This window comes from Dasypus novemcinctus, chromosome 19 (assembly GCF_030445035.2).
Source record: "Dasypus novemcinctus isolate mDasNov1 chromosome 19, mDasNov1.1.hap2, whole genome shotgun sequence".
Lineage (NCBI taxonomy): Eukaryota > Metazoa > Chordata > Mammalia > Cingulata > Dasypodidae > Dasypus > Dasypus novemcinctus.
In genome coordinates, this window is record NC_080691.1 from 47,616,834 (window position 1) to 47,634,606 (window position 17,773).

The 17,773-nt window shown below is 57.2% G+C and overlaps 1 protein-coding gene across 1 annotated transcript; it reads left to right on the forward strand.

The window, feature by feature from the left end:
* Window positions 1-362: 362 nt before the first annotated feature.
* Window positions 363-14,304, forward strand: RAB36 (RAB36, member RAS oncogene family). The gene is made up of 11 exons (XM_004467700.5): window positions 363-666; window positions 1,256-1,336; window positions 4,417-4,508; window positions 6,126-6,191; window positions 6,650-6,751; window positions 7,999-8,063; window positions 9,342-9,393; window positions 10,021-10,102; window positions 10,406-10,496; window positions 11,874-11,993; window positions 12,365-14,304. Exons 2-11 carry the CDS (start codon window positions 1,268-1,270, stop codon window positions 12,427-12,429), a joined length of 804 nt encoding a protein of 267 aa, XP_004467757.1. The 5' UTR covers window positions 363-666; window positions 1,256-1,267; the 3' UTR covers window positions 12,430-14,304.
* The last annotated feature ends 3,469 nt before the right edge of the window (window positions 14,305-17,773 follow it).

Below are 17,773 nucleotides of genomic sequence, written 5' to 3' on the forward strand. Positions count from 1 at the left end.
TGAAGGTAGAACCTACAGGATTTACAACTGTAGGGTGTGAAAGAAAGGTGTCAGGGGATCCTCGATATTCCTCAGTGCAACAGATCAAGAGAAACTCGAAATATTTGGTTAACCAGAAAATACTGCATTTAATATACGATGAAAATAGATATTTAAAGGTTCCCTATAATCTCTACTGGTTTGAGCCATGGCCACGGTGATGGTTGGCGCGGACAGCGTGGGCGAACCCCCCAAGATCAGCCCCGCCCACTCCCCGCCCATGCCACGCCCCTGGGCCCAGGCTCCACCCACTAGCCGCCTGGAACCCGACCCCGCCCACCTATCCGGCCGCACCTTCGTTGCCACTGTGATCACGGCGCTCCGACGCGTCCTCAAGTCTCCCGGCTGGTAGGCCCGCCCAGACGCCGCCTACGGACTACAGGATTTGTCTGGCGCTGGTTGTCACGGCGAGGCTCTCGTTGCCATGGTGATCGACCCTGAAGGCCGCGTGCTCCAGTCGATTCGCGGTCAGGCCCCGCCCCCGAGCCGCCGGGGCCCCGCCCCCGAGCCGCCGGGGCCCCGCCCGACGCCGCCGGTCCCCCTTGGCCTGGTCGCCATGGTGGCCGCCGCCGCGGGACCGAGCCAGTCCAGGCCTCGCGGAGCCCCCAGCCCCCACAGCCGCCGCGGGTGAGTCCACGCGCCGCCCTCTGTCCGACCCTCCGCCATCCCCAGCGCGAGCTCGTCCCGGAGTCCGCGGTCGGGAGGGCGCCGCGGTCTCCCTCTTCCCCCTAACCTGAACGCGGCCTGCGGCCCCGGGCCGCCTCATTGCCTGAGCGCCCATGCTGGGCCTAGAGGAGAGCTCAGTCGGATCCATGAACTCAGAGTCCACCGGGGGAGAGGGAGTTCCTAGGAAAGGCTCGTGAGCCGGAGCAGGGCTCCTGCCGGCTCTCCCTCCACCATCCCGGCTATGATCCCCAGCTCGGCTTTGAGCCATGCTTTGCACCCGGCCAGGTGAGCTCAGAGAGGGAGGAGCCCTCCAGAGCTCACCTGTCAGGAGGAGACCCGGGTTTTCCCACTCCCGGGCAGGCTGGGTCCCCCCCAAAACTTACTGACTGCCTGCAAACTGAGAGGGGCAACCAGGCTTTCTGTGTCCAGATGACCTTTGCCCTTTGGGTCTGCTTTTAAAGCTGTTGAAAAGTTAGGCTTAAACTTTCGTGGGTGGGTCCTCAGAGATTTACACGTCCCTTAACTCCCTTTCCCCTGGTTGGGCCCACAGGACTCTGGAAGGATGAAGTCCCCCCTGACACCTTTGGGGCCCCCAGTGAGCCGGGACCGCATCATCGCCAGCTTCCCCAAGGTAGACAGTCACCAGCCCAGCTCTTTACATCTGCCCTGCTCTCCTGATTCCAGCTTTCTCCTTGACCTGCACCCACCACCTGCAAATAAAGCAAGGACTTACCGGACTTCCTTGAGCAGCTGGGAGACTTGGCACTGGCTTGCCCAAGATGGTCTAGTGCATTAACGGTGACCCCAGGAGGCAAGGTGGTAGAGGGGTCAAGGGCACAGGTTTTGTTTCTGACCCCATATCCAGGGCTCTCCCCCTTAATATTTTCCCTTCAGTTCCTGTTGAAAACTCTCAGCTTTCTGCTGTCTGCACTGACATCCAATATTAATGGAATCCAACCAATTATGACCTTGCAGTTTCTGCTGACTTCTGACCCAGCCATTCCATTTCTAAGAATTTATCCTGTAGGTTTCCTGGCCCACGTGTAAGTTTTATACAAGGCCAGGTAGGGCAGCACTGTTTGTAAAAATAGAAGGGCAGATACAATGAATACGTCCTCCAAGAGGGCAAAGAGGGGGCTGGTTATATAGCAAAAGACATGAGGAAGAAAGAAACCTCCCAGGCTAAGTAAACCTTCAGGGAATGGGACTGTGGATAGGCATGTATGCAGGACACACCCATGCATCCAAAAGAAGGAGGTGGGAGGGGGCAGCGAAAGAAAGGTATGTGTTAGTTTATACGCGCATGAGATATTTCTGGCAGGGTACATAAGACACTACTATTGGTGGTTGCCCTCCGTGTGGCTTGGGATGGTGTAGTGGGAGAATTCTGCATCCAGGCTGGTAAGGAGGAAAGAGTCGGCTCCAGGTTCCAGGTGGATGGGGCCCATGGTCATTTTATCCCCTTTTCTACTGTCCCCCTGAAGTTCCTTCTCCATCCTTATCTTAGCGCTCACAGAGAAAGCCTCTGTGCTTCAGACTTGTGAACAACTCCCCCAGGGCTTTTAACCGCAAAGGAGGCCCCAGCCTTCCCTAAGGAACTTGACAATGGAAACGGGATGATGGAGACTTGTGTTTAATGAACCAAAAGGAAGAGAAGCCAGTACAGGTCTCACTGGATGAGTACCTTGTGTTAGTAAAGGCTTTCCAGGGAAAAAGAACTGAGAGGTTATGTGTATATGTATGTTTATAAAGAGATTTATTATGAGGAATTGGTTTGTGCAACTACGAGGGCTGGCAAATCCGTAGTCCATAGTGTAGGCTGTGAGCCGGAAGTTCCAATAAAGGTGACTCTGCAAGAAAAAAAAAAGCAAAGCCACTTTTCCCAGAGGAAGCTGGCTGACTGAATTTGAGGCAGAAAGTCTTCTTTCCAACCTCTGAAATCCTCAGTTCTGGCTTTTCAGACCTACAGCTGATTGGAAAAGGAGACTCCCCACATCACTGAGGACAATCTCTTTTGTTGACTCTAGATGCAGTCAACAGTAGATGCAATCACCTGTATGTAAATGCATATCACCTACAAAATGCCCTCACAGGCCTGTGCTTGTTTCACCAAACAGGGGAACAGTATAACCTAGTCAAGCTGACACATGAAATTAGCCATCACTGACTACATTTACAGTACAGGACAATGAGGCTCAGAAAGGTAGGGAGCATTGCCTGGCATCACACAGCTGGACAAGGTAAAGTTGGCCTTGAGGTTCTCACGCCCCTGCCTGCATTAGTCATACCTGCATTAGTCAGGGATCACGGGCCAGCTCTGGCCAAGTTCATTTTGTGCATCAAACCTGAGAACTCATTTTGATCCAGGAGGTCTTGGATAGCAGAGTTCTGGCAGGAAAAGGCCTTCCCTTTACTATGAGTGCCTCAGTTTCCCTGCCCAGCCTTCCTTACCACACTTCTCCAGTCAGTCCAGAACAGTGTGACTCCCCCAGTGATCACAGTGTCCAGGCTGAACCCCAGCTTGAAGGTGTCATGGAAGTCGACAGGAAGTTGGGTTTTCTCTGCAGCCAGCTTTTTCATGAGGTCGCTGACACCTTTCTGCATGAATGTGGGAGTCTGCGCTAAGCTGCGTGCCTGCATGACCCACCTCATCCTCCAAAGGCCACGTTAATAGGTACTGCTGTGAGAATCCCCACTTCACAGATGAGGAAACTGAGGCTTGGCTCCTTCCATGTCCCTAATGCCTCAATCCCAGCTGGTGCACAGATGAGCCTGGGCAGAGCCCACCTCTGCTGCCTGAGGGCCCAGAAGAAACCCAGGGGGCGAGGGGAGGGAAGAGTCTGGGGGGGTGGGGGGGAACCACCATGGGTGGTGAAGGACCCTTGTCCTACACAGCAGCACCCTCTCCCCACATCTTCGCCACAGTCCTTTCTCAGCCTCTGCCAATCTAAGAGCAAGAAACGACAGTCACCTTTAGTAGGTTTAACTTCATCTTTTCCAAATTATAACATGAATGCACAATGTGTGCCACCACATCTTAACAGCCACACACATTTATTGAACACTTAAGATGTGCCGGGCTGGTCCTGGGCCAATGGCTTTACAAACATTTTCTCATTTATGCCCCTATGATCCTGAGGTTTTATAGATGGGGACATTACAGTTCAGAGAAGTCTGGGCAAGGGCCTGGGGTCACACAGCGGTTGAGGGGAGGACACAGGCCTCCTGACCCATGCCCTTAAACCATTGTCCATTCTGTCTCCAAGAAATGTGGAAGACAGTCAAGTGCCTTCCAGGACTTTTCCCAAGCACAGACAAATGGACTAGTAAAACCAAAGTGGTATCGTCTGTCCATAGAAAGTATGGGAGGAGCTTCTCGTTTTGCCCCCAGAAGCCTAAGACCCAGAGAAGGCAGAGGCCACCCACACATACCCAGTGAGGGGACGGCCACCCCCAGCTCTCTCTGAGTCCCTGCTCTGAGCTCTGGGCTCTGGCTCAAGCCCCCTTGCTGCTCTTCCTACCCAAGAGTCCCAAGGCAACTGACGGGACAGAAGACGGATGTGACCCAGGGGTCAGGGAAAGCACCATGAGGCTGAACTCACGGTTCGGGCTGGGAGGGACGCTGGAGATGAGCTGCCACCTCCCTGCCTGCAGGTGACGGAGCTGCATCTCGGCAGGATAATGTGCCTGTCTGTCTGTCTGTCTCTGCAGTGGTACACACCTGCCGCCTGCCTGCAGCTCAAAGAGCACTTCCACGGGCAGGTCAGCACAGCCTGCCAGCGCAGGAACACAGGGACAGTGGGGTGAGTGCCACCGAGGGCCTGGGGGCGGGAAGGAAGAGATGAATGAGTGAATGAAAGACTGACCCAATGAAGCACTTAAGGCCAGGGCTACCCACTACAGGCCTGAAAACAACTGAGGCTTTTTTTCCTGGCTCTGCTGTGTGGAACCCTTTCTGCATTCTCTGTAAGCCATGCGTGTGATTCTGCAGCCTGAGGCCTGGGCACGCTTTTCTCCTGCTCCCCTCACAGCCTGCGTTCCCTCCAGCTACCAGCATAAGTGTGGTGGCCTCCAGAAGTCCCCCTCTGCCACTGGCCTGCAAACCGGGCTGTGTGGGCACCCCTCCTGTGTGTTCCTGTATCCCAAGGACTTGCCCCATGGAACTGTGGTTTGTTGCTCCCCTTGCTAGACCTCCAGCTAGGGGCTGTGCCTTTCTTGTCCCTGCCACAACCACCCCTGGCCCTGCCTGGCACAGGGACAATAGTCCCTTCTCCTCTTAACAAACAAGTCCAGGGCTCTGCCCTCACCCCTCATCTCAAGGAGCTCATAGTCTGCTCTGGGAGTGGGCGGAGCTCATAGGTATATCACAGGGGTGGGGTGTCCTGCTGGGTGCTCCCCAAGGCTGCCCAAAGTAAGGCTCAGGTCAGGATGACCGAAGCAGCTGTGGGGTGAGATAATGGCCACTGGTTTGGGAGCACCGGTTCTGTGACGAGGCTTCTCAGCAGTTTACCTCCCTGACCTCTCACAACAGAGGTGGGGAGACTGAGGCACAGAGGGTCTCCGCCACAACCCCTCGCAGTACCTTTATACCTCCATCTGAGGCGTAGTTCTGTTTCAGAACTAGAGGGCCACCTGGGAGCAGGATAGTCATAGCCGCTGTCCCTGTGGACAGACCTGCTGGCCTGGGCTGCCAGGTGACGCAGAGGCAGAGGCAGCGCTCCTTTGGCCTGAACTGTGAAAACTCAGATCATAAGCAACAGGGTGCAGAAGTGGACTGCAAGACACTCTGGCAGAGTGAGGGTGGCAGCCACCGCCCAGGAACCGCAGAGCTGATTTGCCTCAAACCCCAGTCCAGATGTGCAGACCCCAAGGCCTGTCCATGACCTACCCTTGGCCTGTCTGACTCTCATGGGCAGTCAGGGAGTTCATACTTGGAAAAAGCAGGACCCCACACAGCATCCAGTCCTAGGGGTGATGCAAGGAGAGCAGGGCCTCTTCCGGAAGCAGATGGCTGGCCTGCCCCCTGGAGCCCTGTCTCCCTGCAACCTGTCTGGGTCTACTCGGCAGCAGCAACCTCAACCAGGCTCCAGGCAGCCCCGCCCCCGCCAATGCTCAGCCATACCCATGACTCTTGGCTACCATCCCCCCACTGGGCTTCTCTCTCTGCTCCCCCCAGTCCGTGACCCAAGACAGGGACTTTGGCCAAGCTGCAGGGTAGGTCCCCAGAACACATGTAGCCCTACTCCCTGCCTTCTCCTCTGAGGGGGGTGGTGGAGACAGTGTCTTAGCAGGGGTGGCCGCCCCATGTCCAGGTCTGAGGGGTGGCTGCCCCTCAAAGTGCACAGATAGAGGGTGCCTGCGTGTGACTGAGGACGCTCATCCGACCGTGCCTGGGAGCAACATGGATGTGTCACCCACAGGCTCAAACTCTCCAAGGTGGTCGTCGTTGGCGACCTGTACGTCGGGAAAACCAGCCTCATCCACAGGTACGGCGGGTCCTCCGCCAGCTGGCCACACCTCCCCGCAGCGCCGAGCTGCCTGGGATGCCCGGATAACGTAGAGAGCAGTTGCTGGGAGCTACACCAGCCCCGCCTGGTGGGAGCCAGAAGTGGGGGGTGTACTTGAGAATTGGGGAGACAGGTAGGGTCGGCCAGGCGTGCAGGGTTGACCAGCACGGAGTGAGGCTGGCTTACACCTCTGTGGCTCTCCTGGCACATGGAGGTTTATTTCTCCTCTGTCTCGCTTGGAGTGTTTGCCTTCTGGGTCCCTGTGACCTCCCTTCCCCGATGCTGTTCTTGGGGCCCAGCCCCCTGGTGCCCCTGGACCACCTTGATTCCCCCATTGTTATACTTTTAGTTGCCTCCAGATGTTTACTGCTAGGGGCAAAGCTTCCGTGAACAGTTCTGTAAAGATGCCTCTCTGGCGGCCTCCTCATCTCCCACAGGTTTTGTAAGAATGTTTTTGACCGTGACTACAAGGCCACCATCGGGGTGGACTTCGAAATTGAGCGCTTTGAGATCGCTGGGATCCCCTACAGCCTCCAGATGTGAGTTACTGCTGCTGCGGGGTGGCACGGTTTCCTGCATGTCCTGTGGGTGGCTCATTGTCAACTGCTTCCCATGGTACCCAGAGAAGACCAGTTGAACATAAAATCAGGGTTCCCCCATTCCCCAAGTCCCCGGACACTCCCTCCTCCCTGACAGTTGTCTGGTCTTCGTCACCAGATCTGGGGAAAGGTCCTCAAAGCCTGCCAGCTCGGCTCTCCTGGGCTCCCTCCCCCCTTGCACGCCCCCCCGCCCCCCGCTTGATCTCACTTGCCAGGCCAGCCAGGTGGCCCCTGGCAAATCACTTTCAACCTCTGAGCCTCTGTTCCCTTCTGTAAAATGGGGCCCCTGCCTCTGTCTGCTTCCCTGCCCTTCTCAGTGGCCCACTGGCTTCAGCCCCTCCCTTTTGTTTCCCCCAGAAGAGCCCTGAGTCTCTCTCCAGGCCTTGCCCTTTTGCACCGTGGCAGCCAACCTGCCTGCCTTTGACCTAGCCTTCCCTCTCCCTCTCCAGCACCTGGAAGATGCTGTGGACCTGTCTCCAGCCCTCCCACTCTCCTGCATGGCCCCCTTCCACCCCCCCCACTCTCCTGTGTGGCTCCCTCCCTACTCCCTCTCCTGCTGTGGTCTAACCCAGGGCTTGCAGATCTCAGCATGTCTGCCCCTGACTTCTATCCTGCACCCAAGGCAGACCTCACGAATTGATGCTTGCCTCCTTTTCCATGGCGCTGGGGCTCCAGAGAGCTCACTGGTCAGAGGGGGCCCAGGAGATGCAAACCATGTTTCTAGTAGACTTCCCCACCCACCCTTCCCCTCCCTGGGTGGTAAACATTCCCCCCAGCTGCAGCACCAGAGGTGAAACGAGGCCCAGTCACCCATGAGCAGGTGACAGACCACAGCCAGAGGCCTGGCCTGAAGCTCCAGTCAGTCCCCCTCACCAGGTGGCTGACCCGCATCACCGAAGGGATTGAGCCACGACTCCCATTCACCCAGGCTGTGGAGCTGCTAATACTACACACACACTGACTCCAGCCAGGAATTCCCCTCTAGGGCACCCTGGGAAGAGATCAGGAGTTGAGGGGCGGGAACAACTGCCACGCAGCGGGCACGTCCTAACACCCACGCAGCCGCAGTTGGCCCAGGCCTTCCTCGGGTCCGCCCGCCCACAGCCCACAGCGCCTGTTGGCTCAGACCACCGTGATTTGCGAAACCTACCATCTCTGTCTCCCTTTCTCTCCCTCCCATTGCGCAGCTGGGACACAGCAGGCCAGGAGAAGTTCAAGTGCATCGCATCTGCATACTACCGGGGAGCACAGGGTGAGTGGCCAGGCCCTGGTGGGATGCCTGCCATGTGCAGCAGGGGCATCTGAGAACCTCCGGGAAGGCTCCCCAGGCCGGGAGACAGGGCCTGGGCTGGCGCTGGCAGTCACTCCCCTGAGGGACCCTATAAGGGGTGCTCACTTTCAGTCTCAGTCCCATGTTACTTCCTGGGGAAGAGCAGGGGCCTCTCCAGCAGACCCTGGGAGGGCTGCACCTTGAGGCAGGGTCCAGCGGGTGCCCTCCCCTCCACGGCCAAGGGCAGCCTGGGCACTGGGGCAAGCTCCCCATTTGGCCCCCAACCCCAGAAGAAGACTGAAATGGGTTTCAGTGAGAGAAGTGACAGGATCTTTTTATTTTATTTTATTTTATCTTATTTTATTTTATTTTTTTCTTTTTTCTTTTTGTTTTTTATTTTTATTACTATTATTGTTTGACAGTACCTTTAAAGTTCTCAAAACCAGGTTTAAATGAGGAGGCTCATTTATGTTTCCTTAGCAGTGATATAAAAATCATATTTTTGTTAAGCTAGAAACAGGAGACAAGCCTCAACCTGGGGCCTGAGCTCCAGCTCCTGCCGTGTCCAGGCCTCTCTGTCCTTGGATGGCACCTGCCTCAGTGATGCGTGAGGTGTTTGGCACACCTCTGCAGGCAGCAGCTGGGCCGGCGTCATCCCCTCTCCCTCAGGAAACCAGCCTGTCTCACACCCCTGAAAGCAACAGAGAACAGTCTAGAATGTATACCATTCTAGATGCTCCCCTCAGAACCCCAACAGGGTCCCCGCCGCCCTCGGCCCCATCACTGCCTTCCACCCACCAACCTCCCCAGAGGTGGTTTCCCTAAGGGAAGGCCAGAGGTCCCTAAGCGCCCTCACAGAGGTCCCTGAGCTGCCCCAGGTTGAAAGTCTGCCCGCCTCAGGCCCTGAGCTAAGAGCACGTAAAATGTCTGCTCTCATTGGCTGCTCACAGCAGGCCTGAGAAGGGGAGAGGTGGTTCTCACTACTTTACAGGTAGAGAAACTGAGGCTTTTGGTAGTTAAGGCCTTTACCTGAGCACCCTTAGCTGTAAGTGGCAGAGTGGAGTTTCCCACACATGTGGCTTTGATGCCAGAACCCACCTGCTCCCCACCCAGCTCACCCTGGGGCTGGAGTGGGGGACCCAGGGTCATGGGGAGGGCAAGGCTCCAAGGGAGGGTGGGACCGAGGGGCTGTGGGAAGGGCGTGCCCCCTGTCGGCCGTGCCTCTCACTGATGACTCCTGGCCTTTTCCCCTGTGTCCAGTAATCATCACGGCCTTTGACCTGTCTGACGTGCAGACTCTGGAGCACACTAGGTAAGTCTAGAACTTGGGGCTCCCCAAATCCAGGCAGCATGGTATGCCCGTGGCAGGCCTTGCTTGTTTGAACCTGGTTGCCCACAAGCCTTCGACCGCCCGACCTGCGCCGTGCCTCAGAAGGGCTGTGCTTGGTTTCATGCTCTGCCGTCGCCATCTTGAAACTCTTAAATCTTGAGCAAGGAGCGCTGCACTTCATTTTGCACTGGGCCTGCAAAGTATATGGCCAATCCTCTCCAAAGGGTTTGGCACTTGCTGACTTGGGTAGAGCTGTGGTCAAGACAGCTGGCAATGTGATCAGTTCCGAAGACCATCCTGCCTCTGCCTGGTACTGTCCAGTTAATGGGATCCAAGCCTCACATTTGCTCTGGGGCATTGACATCTGGCATCTCCCAAAGCCTGTGAAGGAGGCTGGGGTGTTGTTCTGGTTGATGGATGAAAAGTGGGTGTCTACCTCCCCTGACCAGGGCTCTTGTACTCCCCCTGTGCAGTTGAGCCCTCCTGGCTGCAGGACCACGTCCCACTCAGGCAGCACAGGCCAAGGCTCCCTGCCCCACCCGCAGTCTCCCTTGGGCTCTACTGGGTGGGCGAGAGTGTCCCAGCCGTGTCTCCCTCTGTGCATTCCAGACAGTGGCTGGAGGACGCACTCAGGGAGAATGAGCCAGGCTCCAGCTTCGTCTTCCTGGTGGGGACTAAGAAGGACCTTCTGGTGAGCAGAGTGGAGCTGAAGGCCTTAACCAGCCCTCGGGAAACACTGCAGAGGACGGTGTGGGAGCATTGACGTGCCTGGATGTGGCATCCCAAACCACGGGCTTCGGAACTGAAAGCCAGGGGCCCTTGGGTGCCCTGTACGCCCTTTACAAGAGAATAGCAGCTAGCCTTCAGACTTGCCTGAGGTCTGAGGTGTCACCTGCAGGCAGGCAGCATCTCCCCACACTGGGCTGCCCGGGGAGAGCTCGAGTGGGAAGGCGGCCCAGCAGACGGTGGGCGAGCGAGGCCCTTTCTCTCCCAGTCAGGGGCGGCGTGTGAGCAGGCCGAAGCAGCGGCTGTGCACCTGGCTGGTGAGATGCAGGCCGAGTACTGGTCAGTTTCAGCCAAGACAGGTGAGTCGGGCTGAGGCTGAGGTGCCGTGGTGGGTGTAGGGGTCCGCTGCATGGGGGGCAGGCAGCCTGGCCCTGCAGGGTGAGCACTGCCTAGAGCAGTAAGCTCATCACTAGGAGACCAGGGGGCCTGCCCTGCAGATGGGAGAGCGGCAGCACTCATCTGTGCTGCCACGTTCCCCAAGGCGGGCCCTCACAACTACCCAGAAGGCCACTTCCAAGGTCACAAGAGAGCGACTGGCCTGGCTGGGATGTGACCAAGACAGCTCAGTACCTGGGGGCTCCTGGCCCCTTCCCCAGGTGTTGCCACAGCACTGCCATGTGACTCCCGGGCAACCATGCCCCACCCAGTGTGCCCCCACCACCCTGGGCTCCCCGCCCCTGAGCCACCCTTAGACCAGGCAAGAGGCCCAATGCCTCTGAGCCTCAGTCTCCCCATCCAAGAAGCCAGATGAGGTCACCTATCTCAATTTATTTGTATTGACAAGACCATGTTTTAAGTGACAAAAGTCACATATTCACCGAGGAAGAATTAGAAAATGCAGAGAAGGAAATATTCTAAAACCTTGGACCATTGAGGGATGAAATGCTTGGTGCATAGTAGGTCCCAGAGACTCTGGGGACTCAGGAATCGGGCCCAGTAGCCTCACCCCAGGGTGAGGGGACAGTGGACATCTGCCTGGGGAGTGGGCTGTGGCCAGGGATGGGTGAGGTGGCAGCAGGAGCACTGGGGTGGACACCGTGGGTGGAAGCAAGTGCCACCTCCAGCCCAGCATCAGCCAGCCCTGCCCAGCTCCCCCAGCTCCTTCCTGACCACACCCATCATGCCCCAAGAGAACCTGCCCTCCTTTCTCAGGGTGACAGCCATGTTCACTGAGCACTCACTGGGCCACACAGGGCTGCTATGGGCAGCTGTGCAGGCTGTTAACTGCACAAAGAAAGTGTGTGTGGTGGGGATTGAAACCTCCGCGCTGGGGAGGGCACAGTGGGCTCTGATGGGGGTGGGGGGCCAGTGGTCCATTCATCCTTACAGACGGCCCCCTGCTCAGGAACTGGAAAGTTCCATGAGAGCAGGTAGGCATGCACCCTGCCCTTAACAGGTGCCCAATATCAGCTGGAGAATGGTTGACTAGATGCCAGCAAACTAAGGCCCAGAGATGTGAGGGCACCGCCGGTGGGATGCCAGGCCCATGAGCGCCCCCGCCCCATGTGGGTGGGTGCTGCTGGGCGGGGCTGCGGCCTCCGTGTGGTCACTTTGATTCCCTGGGGATGCTCGGAAAGCAGCCACGTGTGGGCCAGAGGGGAGCCACCGTGCCTCCCAAAGGCATCCGCTGGCCAGGGCGGAAGCAGGCAGAGTCATGCTGTCCCCTGGGCCCACAGGGGAGAACGTGAAGGCGTTTTTCAGCCGTGTCGCCGCCCTGGCATTCGAGCAGTCGGTGCTGCAGGAGCTGGAGAGGAGGAGCAGCGGCCGGCTGCAGGTCGGCGACGGAGGCCTCATCAGTGCGTACGGGCATGGTGGCCTGGGCTGGGAGAGCAGGTGGTGGTCCAAAGCCCCCCGCCCCCATCCTCCTGTTCTCTGAGGCCTGGCCATTTCCTTCCCTTATCACCCGGCCCCGCCTCTCTGGACTGCCCTTCCTCCATCACCCCTGCCTTGGCTGCAGCCTTGTCCTGGCGACCGCAGGTGTGTCTGTGCCTTTGCGCACTCGGTTCCACCCCCCGGAATGCCTCCCAGTCCTCTCCACCTGTGCCAGGGCCTTGGTGGACGGCCCAGGGACTTCAGGAAGTCACCAAAGAGGCCAGGAAAGGCTCCCAGGGCTGGGTCAGCTGCAGGCTGCTTGGTTGATGCCAAGCTATTTCTCCCCTTTTTACAGGAATGGAGGGGAGTCCCCCTGAGGCCCAGGACAGCAGGAGGCCCTCCAGCCTGGGCTGCTGCTAGCCGAGCTCCACGTCTGAGGCCTCCCCTCCCCGCACGCACAGGGCCATCAGCTTCCGTGACTGGGGAGGGGTGCCCCAGAGCCCGGCACCCCATCTGCCCCCAAGGTGTGGTTCGATCCAGCTGGCCGCCTCCATCCACCCACTGTGCTGGACCCCAGGGCTCAGCTGCTCCTCAGCAGCTAGGAAAGACACCTCCCCACACACTGCCTGGGGGTCCACACTATCCGGCCTGGGGACACTGCCATGAGCACCTCAAGGCCAGTCCCACCTGCTCCTTCATCAAGCACATTCTCCTGTCCTCAAGGCACTTCAGGACTGAGGTGCCAGCAAACCCAGGACCCCCATGTCCCCTGCCCGTGGCAGACATCAACAATCGATGCCGGCACTCTTCCCCAGCCACCCCTGATGTGGCCTCACAGGCCTTCCCATCACATCCCACTGGCAACCAGGACTTGTTGAAGCCGGCACCGAGGGAAAACCCTTCTGCCATCCCTGCCTCGGGTATTTCCTGTTGTTCGATAGAAACTGCAGGTCTGGACCTCAGGGCCCCTGATGCCTGCTGTACCACAGACTCGTGGGGTGACCTGGCCAGCCCTGTGCCTCCCTGGAGGGGAATGAGCCAGGGGGTCTCTCAGGCCCTTTGCAGCGTCTCCACCATCCCCAGGGCTCTGCGCTGCAGGACAGCAGGTGAGGTGGGCAGAACGCACCACCCAGGCCTCTGGCCTTTCCAGATAGCCGGAAAAGATGGCCCAGCCATCCCTGGGGTAACTCGCCACAGCTCCCCTGCACCCTGACACTGCCCTGCCAGCCCCCAACCGCGGGAACTCCAGACTCAGGTTGGGCCTTGAAGCCCGGCGCTGCACGGGGGCGCGCCTGTGGCCTCCCTGCTCCCCCTCTCCCCCAGGGGCCCCTCGCCAGCCGCGGGCCTGTCCAGGGGAGGGCCTAGGGAACAAGAAGGCGCTTGGTACTCCTTTGTGATGTCCCCAGGCTCTGGGGAACACTAGAGGCCCTCTGCAGTCCAGCACGTCCCCCCTCGCTGCCGCTTCCCCCCACAACCCCCAGAACAGGCAGGACCACCGCACCCCTCTCCTCCCCGCCCTCTGCCCCAGGCACCCCCCCACCAGCCAGCACTCCTTCATGCTGCCTCTCCCCCAGGGTCTTCGCTGACCCCTCCTCCCTTGCTTACTACCCCCTGCCCACCCATCCTTCCATAGCCCTGGGCTTTTGCCCCTTCCACTGGAAGGGGGTTCCATCCGGAGTCCCCACCCTCTTGTTGGAGGTGGTGAGCTCCCTTCGGGCGGCCGCTGGGTGAGCCCTGTGGTGGCTGGCGCACTCCAGTCGACTGGCACCTGTTCACTGACGTGTTGCAAGTAGCAGGTACCAGCTGGGAAGAACGCTGGCATCTTCTTCTGTTTATTCCCCCTTAGCTGTATTTTGAGCTCCTTTTTTTTTTTTTTAATGTATAAAACATTTGTTTTGTCCATATCAACACCCTGAAAAGAATGACATGACCATTGTAAAAAAAATCATGTATAAAATGCAAAATGAGAGTGAACGTCTCCCTTCCAGGGAACTACATTTCCTGGAAGTAAGCAGTGTGCTTTTTTTTTTTAAAAAAGCAGTTTTGTTGAGATATATTCACATACCATACAATCTATCCAAAGTGTACAATCATTGGCTTTTAGTATAATCACAATGTTGTGTATCCATCACCGCAAAAATGTTACAACTATTTCATTACCCCAAAAAAACAATTTCCACACTTCTTAGCACCTCTCAATCCCTCTGTCCTTCCCCAGCCCTACAAACCACTAATCTTATTTCATCTTTATAAATTGATTTATGTTTACATTTTTTATAAATGGATCATACAATATGTAGTACTGTGTGTCTGGTTTCTTTCACTTAGCATAATGGGTTTTTTTTTGGTCTTGATATTAACATCTTGTAACATTAACATGCATTTGCTCTGTTTCAAAAAAAGTCTTATTTATACAATATTACCCATATTCATATTTCACGTGAGGTTTCACTGTGCTGTACAGTCCCATATTACATATTTTAGCTTTCCTTCTAGTAATACACAAGACCTTAGACTTCCCCTTTCAACCATTGTCATTGCAAACATGTTGCACTTTCACCTTTTCTATTCATTTCCAAAGATTAACACACATCCTTTTTATCAATTCTGCACAAGTTAACCCTCAGCTTTCCAATTCTCTAACCTCATTCTATTTTCTGGTGACCCATATTCAAGTTATTAACTCCGTGAAATTACACAATATGTTTAGTCCATAATAGAGCAGCGCGCGTTGTTAACGGTTGATGGGATTCCTTCAGGACTCTTCCTACATGTGCACAGCTGCATGTTTGCTGGCTTGCTGCTTGGCTGTTTAAGCAGAACAACCCCAGGCCCGGTCCACCGTCTGAATCTGCGTTCCTAAGGAACTGCATGGATGTCGAGCGCCTGGTTTTTCTTTGTACACCTGGGTCGTTGGTCATTTAACCCATCCCAGACACAGAGCATTTAGGTCATATCCACCTTTTGGCTATCCTGATGGCACTGTGGTGACCATCCTGGTAGACAGAGCTTGACACACTCAGGGTTTCCCAAAAAGGCTTTTCTCGGCCCCTCTCTGCAGTGCGTTTCCCGGCCTGGCCCACCAGACGCAGCCTTAGGGGGCAGGTGGCTTTTGGGGTGTGCTAGTGAGGAGGGGGTTTGCAGCACACAACAGAAGCCTTCACCGAGCAGGAGAGGCTTTCGCCACAGCTGCTCTGGTCTCTGGGGCATGGGAAGCTCCCCTCCTCACCCCTTGGCCCCCAGGATGGAAGCTATGAGTCTGGATAACAGTGCCCCTCACTAGCTCTGCCGTGGAAGCCCACAGCTCTGCAATGGCCTTGTATTCAACTCTCCTCGTCCTACCACTTTGCGGTGCCTTCTGGCCTGCAGGCCCTGACTGGCACAGCCCAGGCCTCTCCCATTTTGTGATTTGGCCTGGGAGGAGAAGCAGCCTGAGGGACCAGCCCACCTAGGGGAAATGCAAGACACTCAGTTGTTTTTCACCATCAGAATCACGCGAGTGTGCTTCACTGACACTTCCACACGATGAATCAATGAACACATTATCTTCAAGCGTCTCAAAATTTGGCAACAAACGTCTGGGCCAGATGCTTTCCATTTGTCCAGGTCCCATGGGGAGCTGTCCCCCCTCAGCCAAGCAAGGCATAGCAAGTGACTCCCAGAGCTGGTCCCTGTTGCTGCCAAAACGTCTTGTCTCTCTTCCCCATGCCCTTGCTCCTTCCCTGCACTCTGTCTGTCTCTCCTGCTGGAACCACCTTCCTGAAGCACGTCCTCTCCTGTCACTTCCTGGCAGGAGGGCCATACTGGCTTCCTGGGCCGACGGGACCGTGGCCACACTTCTGGCCCTGGCCCTCAATGCTCCTGGCCACCCGCCTCAGTGTCCCCCACCTGCCCCCAGGTCTCTGCCCCAGCCTTACCGACCATCACTCCATTCCCCACCGATGTCTGCAGGTACCAGGTCCTCTCCCAGGACTGCCTGTCCTCTGTGTCAACAGCTGGGATGCCCCTACACCAGTAGACCTTTGTGGGTGCCCCCTGGCAGAGCCCCCCTCCTGGGTGCTCCTGCGACTCCTGCAGCACTTGTCCTGTTTGGGTGTGGCCATCTGGCTCTGGGCTTTCTCCCCACCCATGAAGGAGGCCCCACAAGCCAGAACAGTCACCTTGTCATCCCTGCTGTGCCCCCAGCATTTCCTGGGGGACGGGCCCACAAGAGATGTTCAGTAGATGTTGCAGGGAGGCTGCTCAAGCAAGATGTGCTCACAGGAGACATATCTCCCTGTGACCCAAGACACCCCCCCTACCTGGGAAGCAATGCTGTGTCTGACTGTGGTCAGACACGGTTGCAGTTGTCCAACTACCCACTTGCAGGCCCCGGAAGCCCTGGCTGACCTGGAGAGTCACTCAGGGCCTTAGCCAGGAAGGGTGGCTCTGCCCAACCCTTTCCACCCTGGGCCCCTGGAGAAGCTGGAAGGTGGACAAGGAATTCTAGGTCTGTGGGGTTGAAGAAGGGACATGGCGGCTGCAATGGGGGTGGGGGATAAGAGAAGGCAAGGCTGGGTGGGCTTTCAAGAGAACAACTCAGCTGGGGGCAGTGAGTCAGAGAGAAGAGGCTTGTGGAGGCTCACCGCTGGACAGGCTGCTCGCTGGCTTTGGGCACCGCCCCGAGACACCCTCCAGCAGCTCCTGGGCTCCTGTGCCATCTGCTGTGGCCTCCCAGTGTCATCTTCCGTATGTCCAGGCTTCCTGCCACGCAAGTCGATCCGCAGACCCAGCCGCCTCCCTTCAGGCAGCCCAGATCTTTCTGGCTTCCACCCCATCATCTAGGATGTCTCCCCTGCCACTCACTAGCATTCATGGCCACCAGCCACCTGTCTGAGCTTTCATCCCACGTGGGGATGCAGGTGAGTGCTGTGCTTCTGTCCCCTGGGCCCCCCTGCCTCCACCCACCCCCCTCCTTCCCATGGCTGTGCATGGCCGGGTCCAAAGGCACCCATCTGCCTTCCTGCCCATGATCCTTCCCCTACAGTGGTGGGGTGGGGACACAAAACCAACCTTCAAAACCGCCTGCCCAAAGCCTGGCTTGGACCCAGAACTCTTGAGCTAAAAGTTCTCATTCAACCTAACAAAGAGTCACAAGTGTCTCCACCAGGCGGTGGGAGACAGCATAGCCCCTGGAGATGGAGACACGGTCTGGGTACCTGGGTTGGTGCAGAAGGAAGATGATGTCATCCAAAGAGTTCACAGAACAGGGCTGCCAGAGCTGGGAGGGGAAGAGGGAGCCGAGGGGCAGATGGGGGGTGCTGTGTAGGGAAGAGGCCTGGGGAGCCCAGAAAGACTCAGGGCAGGGAAGCTTCCGCTCAGACTGACTCACTTTCCTCACTCTCATTGAGCCTGGGTGTGATGCAACAAGATGCTTAAATCCTCACTGGGACCCCAGAAGCTAGTGCTGACCCCTCTATACAGAGCAGCAGCCGAAGCTAAGCCTGCATAAGACAGTCAGCCATAGCTGCTGAGCCAGGCTGCTTTGGTCCAGGAGTGGGGCTGGTGCAGGGGGAAGCAGAGGCCCAGAGAGGGTAAGAGACCTGTCCATGGTCACACAGCAGGACCAGACCTCAGGTTTCCAGGCACTGCCTCTTGCCTGGGGGAGTCTTCTGGGACAGAGGGTGGGAGATCTGGGAGGCAAAGCAGCCTCAGGGCTCCCACTCCCTCCCCAGCCCCCCTACAGGGGAGTCGTACCCCGTGGCCTGAGGGTGTATTTGGCTTT